Below are 10577 nucleotides of genomic sequence, written 5' to 3' on the forward strand. Positions count from 1 at the left end.
CCCCCCCCCCCCCCCCCGCCCCGCAAGAAATATAGTCAGCTGCCTCACAATTTTTAAAGGCTATTCCAGGAACAAATTCATCACTGATTTTTTGCATGTTCACAGAACAACAAAAATGATTAGGGGCCTGGGAAGCATGAACTACGAGGGAAGGCTGAAAGAAGTAGGGGTATTTAATAGTCTGGAGCAGAGAGAACTGGGGAAGGATTTGATAACAGCCTTCAAATACATGAAGGGCTATTACAGATAAGATGTAGCAGTGGCCATAGGGGATGGGACTAGGAGCAATGGCCTCAAGCTTCAGCGGGGGAAATTTAGGCTGGAGATTAGGAGGAACTTTCTGAGGTGGTCAAGGATTGGAACGGGCTACCTAGAAAAGTTGTGGAATAGCCATCCTTGGAAGTTTTCAAGAGCAGGTTGGACAGAGACTTGGCGGGATGGTTTAGTCAGAGATAATCCTGGCTTAAGGAGGGGGCTGGACTAGATGACTTCAGGAAGACCCTTCCTGCCCTATGATCCTATGTTCAAACTTACGGACAAAAGGTCCTGCCAGTCACAACCAGAAGTAGCCCAACCTCTTTCTTTAACTTATTTGCACCAGTTGCAACCAAAGGAGCCAATGATGTTGGCAGGCTGTTATCAATGCACGTCCCTTGTACTGAGAAACAAGTTCAGCTATCAATGGCAGTAGGAGCCCAACCCATTCTGCATACAGCACTAAAGAGCCATTGATAGGAAGGACTTTCAAACATTACCCATCTGGGCTGAATGTGTCAGCTAGTGTGCCAGTCACAGGCTTCACAGCCAATCCCCAATTCCTTAAGCAGTTCAGGCATCCGCCGTCAAATGACTTCCACAAAAAACTAGATGCCTTTTGTATTTTCAGCATTGAAAGGGAATAATAGAATTATATATGTTAAATGAGGGAGAAATTCAAGTGACACAATCATCTGTCTAATCAGTGTAGGGTCTGGATCCATTTTACGTTCTCGCATAAGCTTAGGTGAAGGGTGTGTCTGAAGATGAAATCCAGAGCGGCCTTGGCAGTGGAGGATATTTGAAACTGGTTTTGCATGTACCGTGCCTCTATGCATTTAAGGAACTTGGGTGGGATCACAGAATCATAGAAATGAAGGGCTGGAAGGGACCTCGAAAGATCATCGAGTCCAACCCCCCTGCTCTGGTGTCTGTCCAGTCTCCTCCTGAAGACTTCCAAGGTTGGGGACTGCACCACCTCCTTGGCAAGTCTAGTCCAGATTCTCTAAAGCACCAAAAGGTTTTGGGAGCACAAGTCACTGTGCTTTAGAAAACCTCACCTTCTGTCCGCAGAGAGGTCAGCTATTTGATTTGCACTCTCTCTCTCTCTCTCTCTCTCTCCCCCACACACACAAACACAGATGTGGTTGCTTCTGTTCAAATTTCTTAACTGAGAAGGATGGTCACGTCACCCAGAAGACGGCTATTTGGGTCTTTGTGCAGGGAAACAGCACTGACGTGATCTAACTGTGTCAAAGCGAGGATTTAGAATTGCCCAAATGACTCAACTCTTCCCACCTTGTGACTCCAGTGCAGGTACAACTGCTGGCCTTCCGACAGCAAACACATTGCTAGGACCTGTGAAATCAAACCAACACGTACATTTGCAAGTGTTTCATCCCATAAAAACCCGGTTAAATGCTCTCTGGTGACATCTGTTCTCAAGACCATATGTCTCTGAAGACGGGTGTGGAATTATACTGCACGGCACATTTTGAATCAAGCATTACCAAGCCCGTACTGCCCAGGAAGCCCTTCCTCCAGAGGTCTCCCAGTTTAACCATATGTTTGTGCGACCCCCAGCAACTACAATCCCTGGTCAGGGGAGTAGCAAGTACTGCTTACGTGAGTTTTGGGGAGACAATTTAATGGAAAAGGGGGAATGAGCAACCATCTGTGAACTGCATCAACATCTGTCAGAAACAAGAACAACATGAATGCAGCTCTTCCTTCTTTTTATCCTTAACACACAAGTCCTATGCCCTATTGCTTTTCCACCTGGAAGGCTAGAGGCATGTCACCAATGCAGCAGATCTCTACGTTAAGTCACTGCCCAAGGATAAGAAATGCAAACAGTGCATTCAACCAAGCAAATGCAAAGCAGGGGCATGGCAGAAAGAAGGCACCTCTAAGAGAGAGCGTCTTGGCCAGGCGAGGCTGGTACAGCACATTCTGTGAGCTGTGTTTAAACCCCATAACTGGGGCCCAGAAAGCAAGTGCAAGGTAGATCCCAAGGGCATGAGGCTCTGCTGTCTTTCGAGGAAGAACTCACAGCCCAATGAGATAAGTAACAAAGAGACACCTCTAGTACCCTTTTGTGCTATTAGGATTCAGGCATGGTACAGATGGCTAAGGTAGCCCTAGTACAATTTCATTTGTGGTGGGGAACCTTAAGCCACGGCAGGACGGAGTCAGGGATAAGGGAAACACCTCCTGAAGGAAGCATATCCTTGGGGGGGTGGGGGGCAAAGGAGGGATATAGTATGCAACTGGTGGTCTGGGGCAATTGTTCTCAGGTATCCTCCCCCACTCCCATGCATATCTACACCCTGTGTGGTGCATGCCTCCTCCTTCCCTTGTGCATCCCCTACAGCAGAGATGGGGAGGGGTCCTATCTTTGGCTGTCCTATGCAAGGCCAGTGCTAGCTCCACCTGGATGCAAAGTTTACGGGGCAGTAGCTTACAGGAGCTAGGTGCTCCCCTCCCCCAGTACTTCACCTACAGTGAGGCAACATGGGTCGCTTATGATCCAATTAAAGCACGCTCTGCTTCCAGGCTGGTGCTGATTAGGAGTTATATTTAGCCAAGGGAGAGATCTTGCATGCAGGTGCTATCAGTAAGAGGAGTAAGAGAGAGAAACTCAGTGGAAAATCCAAAGTAGGGACTGAAGCACTCATTGAAACATGACCATCCTTTAGTCAAATCCTGGCCTTGGTTTGTAATGACGCACCACAGAGAATGAAGCTATTGCCCAATAACTTCATCCAGGAGCTCTGTTCTCCCATAAGCAAAGTTGCAAATACCTGGGCATTGCCAAGCAGTCACAACCTTGGCTTAGCCTCATAGAGCCATGCATCTGCCTCCTAGGGGTAAAATATCTGCATCTATCACTCCAGGGTAGTGCATCTAGGAACAGCACGTGTTTATGACTAACACCAGCACCTGTACGTATGCGGGCAAAGAGAAGGATAAGTCAGGTTTCATGCTCCAAGGGCAAAACTACTGTCCTGTAGGAGGGACACAGTCAGCAGTCATTGCTGGAGACAAAGCAACGCTGGGCTCTTGTACTATTGCACATCCCGCATACCTGTTATGCTTCCTGGACTCCAGCCTAGCTAATCACCCTTTCTGTGCCACTTTTTACACTCCCCTGAAGAGCCGAACAGCCCCCACAGCAATAGCCTTCTAAGCCCTGTCTTCCTTCTCCATAAATTGTTCCTCAAAACCCACCCACTGGTACTCTAATGTCTCTGTGCCATTCCACTGACAAAGATTTGTCTCCGTGGCCTCCCCCACAGCTAGCTTGGGAGGCGTCTAGAGAAAGGCCACCTTTTGACATCAATGCACCGTCCTCTGCTATCATACATGCACATCTGGTATATGGCTATGGCTACAGCTATGGCTATGAAGCCCCAGCTACATCTGTACTAACAAAATATATAAAAGCATCTTCCGCGGTGACCTTATCGATACTACGAGTACAAACCTAAAAGACTCCCCTACCTGCACACCACTCATTCACTGCTACCCTCACAAAGGCTGAACTCATTAGCCTGACGTGCAGATAATCCCATTGTAGAAAATGGCGACGTGCTGGGATGGTCAGTCCCAACTGCCTCCAAGCTTTAATTTGACGCTCATCCCAGTATCTCTTGGGATTACTGGAGGTATACATCAGGGCAGGATTTATCTAACAAATTCAAAAGTTTTGGGCCAAATTCAGGCCTGATGCAAATAGTTGCAGCTCTATTGATGTCCAGTTGCCCATTTAGTTCAGTGGCAACGTTGCAGAAGCTCACATATCTCCCATTGAGACAGCAGCTGACTGAACTGTCCCCAACCAGACTTTTGCACTGCTGTTTTCTTCCTGTCAGTCAGTTCTGCGGTGGGATACTTGCAGGCTGGTAGAATCCTATTTGAGCCCAGTGCATGACTGACTGCAAGTCTCTATTAAGTGAAAGTCAGTCATGGCCCTATATGGGCTATATTTTCTCTTATGTGGCTATTTAGCTGAAACCATGGGTTTCTGAAGACTCCCTGCATCTCTGTAACCCATGCTAACACAGGGGATGGGACTTTACAGAGGGCTCTAAAGACATGAATCCTGCCGTAGCCAAAAGGACTTCATCCACTAGCTAGGGGAGGAATTAATAGACTCAGTCCCCCTGGTCGTTGAAACATCTAGCCCCGCTGCACTGCATTGGGTTACACCCCCAGAGCCCTTTGGTTACAAGGGGCTGCACCGTTCAGAGGAAAATTCTCTGTCGCCTTTTGTATCACTGAGGAAGAGCATGTCTCTTCTCTCCCTTCAATGCAATGTCTCCCAACCTCTTTGCTGCTAAGGGGTAAGACACTTGTTTTTGGAAAGGAGGGCTGTTGAAGCAGGAGGACTGAAAACAACCACCCTGATGGGTGCAGATGGAGAGGATCTCTGCTTAGACAATGAAGGCTTTGTACTTGTGCAAAGCTTCAGTTGGCTAAAGGGGGACTAGTGGGAAGGGGAAAGTCTGCTTGAGTGATTCAGAATAAGGAAGCCAGGAGAAGGGCTGGGGTCTATGGCTTGGTCTCATCATTAAGGGAGAAGAGGCAGCGTTTGCTAACACAACCAGTGCTGCTAAAAGCTGGCTTCTCATGGCTACTGAACTGTTCCTTTCAAACAAGGGGGTCAGTGTGCTCTGGTCTCAGCTACCACAAGGAAACATGGGGTACTGGAAGGAAACTAGACTGGTTGCATCCTTACTGGATGCTGATTGAGGGCCAGTGGGACGCTGGGAACCCCCTCCAACATGGCCCCAGCATCGAGGCCTCCAGGCCTTTCCCAAGGCAGAGGTCATGGGACCCCAGATGAGCAAAGTTCAAGCTGGCATCAACACTCTGCTCCTCATCAGGGGAGGCAATAACCAATGACGGCTGATGTGGTTTGGTGAGGTCTTCCTTCCCAGGAGTGATCTTTTAAAAGATTGTCAGCCTTGGCAAGGGTGGGCTGCCCTGAGCCTGCTGTAGGCCATGATGACCCTAAGCCTGCTGCCACAATTAGCCCCCACCCCTTCCACCTGCCCCACAAAGTGAAAAAATGCAAGGCAGTTATTCTTTGGAGCATGCCCAGGACCAGTGTGGGGCTCTCAGCCCTAGGAGGCATGCCCCTCGTGCATGCTGCTGGGTGTTTCCAGTACTGCTCTAACAACAACCACACAGCGTTTTGTCAGCATGTGACACATACAGCCCAGGTGCAAAGGGATGGGGCTTGTTTCTCAGCAGTGGTCTTGGGATTGCTGAAGAGATTGCATAGACATAATGTGGACATTGGTATCAGAAGCGGACTGGCCAAGTTTGCCAATGACACCAAACTTTGGGGTAAAACGTCCACACTCGCGGACAGGATGGTTACCAGGCTGACCTTGACAGGCTCAGAAAGTGGGCAGATGAAAACCTAATGGTGTTCAACACCAAAAAATGCAAGGTATTCCACCTTGGGAAGAAAAACCCACCACATGCTTATAGGCTCGGCAGTGCTACGTTTGCTAGCACCATGGCTGAAAGAGACTTGGGGGTCATGATTGACCACAAGATGAATATGAGCCACCAATGCGATGCCGCAGCTAGTAAAGTGAGCAAAAAGCTGGCTTGCATCCATAGATGCTTTTCAAGCAAGTCCCAGGATGTCATCCTCCCGCTGCACTCGGCCTTGGTGAGGCCGCAGCTGCAGTATTGCATCTAATTCTGGGCTCTACAATTTAAAAAGGATGTGGAGAAGCTCAGAAGAGTGCAGAGGAGAGCCACACGCATGATCAGAGGGCAGGAGAACAGGCCTTATGATGAGAAGCTGAGAGCCATGCAACTCTTCAGCCTGGAAAAGCATGGGCTCAGGGGGACTTGGTGGCAGCCTATAAGTACATCAGGGGTGTGCATCAGGATCTAGGGGACCGCCTGTTCACCAGAGCACCCCAAGGGATGACGAGGTCAAACAGTCACAAACTCCTCCAAGGGCATTTCAGGCTGGACATAAGGAAAAACTTCTTTACTGTCCAAGCCCCCAAGGCCTGGAACAGACTGCCGCCGGAGGTGGTGCAAGCACCTAATCTGGACTCCTTTAAGAGACGTTTGGATGCCTATCTTGCTGGGATCCTTTGACCCTAGCCAACTTCCTGCCCTTGGGTCAGGGGCCTGGACTTGATGATCTCCTGAGGTCCCTTCCAGCCCTAATGTCTATGAAATCTATGAGACCAACTCAAAGAGCTATTGGTCAACCAAAAATCGCTGGGCTAGAAATAGTGGTCCTGGATGAAACAATGAAATTCTACAGCCTGTGATGCACGGGAAGCCAGCCCAGATCTTTGCTGGCCCTGAAAGCTATTAAATCCCTCCACAGACTGATCAGCATGTTGAACTAGAAGCCGTTCGCAAGTAGGACAGATGCTGGTAGGGGAACAGTGCAGGTTATCTGACTGCCAAAACACCACGTACCGCCTCTACCAGACACAGCCCAATCGCGTGTACAGCACCCAGTGTGCTGATGGCCTGGAACATGACTCAGGGCACCAGGCACTGAGATAATGGAAATAAAAGCAACAATGCAATGATGATACCATATTTTCTTGCATACAGTGCACCCCAGCATAGAACCAATGCTGGATTTGAAAGACAGAATAAAGTAAAAAGATCTTCCATTGTTCTAGTCCCTGGGGATTACATGCAAGTTTTAGTTTGGCTTTTGCACAGTAAGGGCAGAAACTGCACTCACCATATTTCCTTATATATAATACACATCCCAGTTTTAGCAGCATTTTTTTTAAAAGGCTGTGTGTTGTACGCAAAAGAAATGGTATTTACTAGGGAAGCCAGAAGTGGCTCCTGATATATGGGAGAGAGGGTGATGTAGAAACTACAGGCAGGATGTAGAAAGCTGAACTCCTGGATTCTCCCCCTATCATCCCAGAGACTCATCATGTTCATTCAAGTTTCATCTTCCCTGTGTTCCAGTTTCTCCATCATATATAACAGAGCACCAGCAACATGGCAGGGGATAGGTGGTTCTGGATGGCTGGATTAGCCGGTTGTATGCAAGATCCCTGAGTGAAAGAATTAGGGCCTTGTTGTCTGGCATCCTGATAACCCCCTTTTTGGAGCACAGGTTCTTTGCCAGAGGAATGTTTGATTTTTCTGCAACACTGTCCCGTGATCCAGGCCCCCATGTGCAACTGGACCTGGAAGACAGTCTCCTCCCAGTCTCTACATAGGTTTCTGTGGAAAAAAACCCCACCCCTAAATCTCCAAGCAGGTTCCTCTACATCCAGCCTACAATCCAGCACAACTAAACCAATGCTGCTTTGACCTGGACCACGATTTCACCCATGTTACATCCGAAGGGGTGTAAAGCAGGTGAAAGCAGGAGTACCTAGTTAGGGAAGACCCAGCAGAATTGGCTTTGAGCAAAGAGTCCCAACCCAGTCATTTCTATCACTGGCCATATGTTCTTCCTCCTCCCTCACTGCTGTCCCTGCAGGTCTCACTAAGCTCAGGAGTACGGGTCAGCCTTGAGAGTTTAGTATGTGGCATTACTGGGGGGTCAAAATGGCTATCACATGCATCACTGTTTGTGTCCTACACCTTCGAACCCAACTGTCTTGTGCCACCCCACAGGCTATACCGATGTCCAACCACATTCCTACAGAGATGGCAGACCTAAGGCCTAGTCTCTCCCATGCACAGAAGGTCAGCCTCATGGCTTAAAGGTGACCTGATGAGGGTGGAGAAAAATCAGTCAACCCTCCTTGATTTTTTTGTGCTAGATAAAGAGAAACTGGTGGTTTCTTTCAGCTTAGATCATCCTTAGAAACTGCAAAATGTCATATCTTCCTCGTCTTGGACAAAGAGCTGTGAGAGAGACAGACTCTTTTACAGAGGTCTCTTTTTCCAAGGAGATGATATTTGAGTGAACCATGTTCCAACAAAGCCCCAGTAATGGAGCATTTCAAAGGCTTGATTAAAAAAAAAACAACCCACATTTCCCTCTAAATGACTCAGGCACGGTTAACCAGTTCCCTCTTCGAACGTCTTCTTGGAAAAAGAGGTTGATAAGGCCTGAGTTACTAAAAGAGAAGCCAACGGAGTCACCCTCTGAGATGCCATGCATACAACAAGCAGGCTGCATGGTCACAGCGCTGTGTCGCCGTCATTCACAGCCTGTTTTGAAGGCCAGTAGCTGCCTCTACGCATGGACCCATCTCAATGTGTCCACACAGTAAAGCTGCCTTGACTCAACTATACCGGAGATAGGAGGTTATCCATAGTAGTTGGAAGTCAGTCAGCAGACGAGGCAGAGCAGCATCTTATAGACAAACTGAACCAGTATGGCCAAAGCAGTACAAGCCCCGCAGTGCACACATCACAATAGCACTGGGATCAATCTTAGGCAGGAATCACTCTTATACAGGAACTATGCGCTAGTAGCATAAAGCACTTTATTACATAGCTGCAGTTGCATTAGGGGTTGTGACAACTATCTCAGTTAAGACCAAAATTAATAGAAAAGAACCACCCGCCTACTCAGCAGAGACAGACCACATCAAATCTGCGGACGGACCAGGACCATATCTTTGATACTGCCGGTCTAATCCTTCCCCGCGTCTTTAGAGCGCTCATCTATGGAGCTGTCACAAACTCAAAGGAACCTGTCATTGAATTAACCCCATTGGCTATTTAAACCCCACAGGGACTGCTCTGTTTCAGGCTTTGAAAACCAGTTCACGAAGTGGAGGGGAGGAGATGAACCCCTTTCAAAAAGAGGGTTAGGGCTGAAAAAGCTTGGGAGAAAGTCAGCGATAATAGCTTCCATGAGGATTGAGCTCCGTTGAAGCAATCCTGGGCTTATCAGAGGGAGTCAGGTCTCTCACTTGCAGGGATAAGATGCTGACAGCTGTCTTTTGTCCCTCCACCAGACGCCACCCACCAGGGGCTCTGAAAGGGCAGTGGTATATGTGGTATGTGTGCCTGTGTTTTTTCCCCTCCCTTGATTATTTTCCATGCTCTCATTTCCTTCTTAACTTAATCCCATTTAGAAAGCAGCAATGACAACTCAGGGCCTTGTGCCTCCCAACACCCACTGCTCCTCAAATAGATGCACGAAGACACAGCACCAAATGAGACAGAGTGACGCGGTTTTGCAGCACATGGGGCATGCAACAATAGAAAGAGTTTGCTGCTTCGTGACACCTTCTGTAAAGCAACAGAAACCAGCCTTCCTCCTCCTTGACTGCCTTAGAGGCTTCCTGGGCTGCTCAAGGGGCAAATGAACATCTCCTACACATCAACAGTTCCCAGCACATCTTAAATTGCCGGGGATTTCTGTGGCCCCATCACTGTAATGTCTGAAAGCCTCAGAGTGTTTCAGGGGTGCAGGCTGTAGCCATGTTGGTCTAAGGACGCAGGCAGGCAAGGCTCTTTGGGTGAATCTGATATCTTTTATTAGACCAAAATAAATAGATGGAAAACAATTATTAAGCAAGCGAGGGGTTGGGTTTTTGAACCTGAAAGCTTGCTTAATAATTGTTTTTCATCTATTTAAGTTGGTCTAATAAAAGATATCAGATTCACCCAAAGAGCCTTGTCTGTCAGAGTGTTTCATATATTTGTCCTCACCACAACACAGGGTATTCATCCAATAAATAAGCTGCTGCCTAAGGAAACAATGCAATAAAAACAGTGCAGAGCATCAAGTCCAAGTCCAAGCTAACCTCAGACCCAGATCCCTGGAATTAATTGGTGGAGAGAGGGGGGTGCACAGTACAGGGAATCAGTTCAGGCTTTGATCTCTGGAACTCATAGTTTCATAGTTTCTAGGGTCGGAAGGGACCTGAGCAGATCAAACGCAAACTCAAACAACTTCTTGGGTTTTGGTTCTGGATCCAGAAGGTGGCTTTTTTTTGGCAAAAAAGGGAGAAATCTCAGGGGAATAATGAGCAGCAATCTCTCAAGAGTGGCAGGTCTGTAAAGCTGCCCCCCTGCAATGGAGGAAAATCTCAGGAGATCAGAGGAAAACTCATGTAATGTTGGAAGGTGATGGCCTTGTGATTTTTGGCACTGTGGCCATAAATTTCAGGGGGGGCAGTTTGTGAAGTGGTGGGCCATCATTCCTTAAATTTGTAGTGCGGCACGAGGCAGAAGAGGGGATGGGAAAGTTTGTGGTTAGGAGGGATCCTAGTTTTCTCTGCTAAAAAAAAATCCCCAATTTTTGGATTAAAAAGGTAACCCAGAACCCACATTTTTCTGTGATTAAAATGAAACACTACTATATATATATATATATATATATATATATATAT

The 10577-nt window shown here is 47.7% G+C and overlaps 1 protein-coding gene across 1 annotated transcript in view; it reads right to left on the bottom strand.

Moving 5' to 3' along the window:
* Positions 1-10577, bottom strand: part of GDPD4 (glycerophosphodiester phosphodiesterase domain containing 4) — a 58247-nt gene that overhangs the window by 38685 nt on the left and 8985 nt on the right. Inside the window, exon 5 of the mRNA XM_019525612.1 lies at positions 1555-1614. Within this exon, the coding sequence (XP_019381157.1) occupies positions 1555-1614 (60 nt within the window). The remainder of the gene's footprint in view (positions 1-1554; positions 1615-10577) is intronic.

This window comes from Gavialis gangeticus, unplaced genomic scaffold (genome assembly GCF_001723915.1).
Source record: "Gavialis gangeticus isolate Ggan-Ray unplaced genomic scaffold, GavGan_comp1, whole genome shotgun sequence".
NCBI lineage: Eukaryota > Metazoa > Chordata > Crocodylia > Gavialidae > Gavialis > Gavialis gangeticus.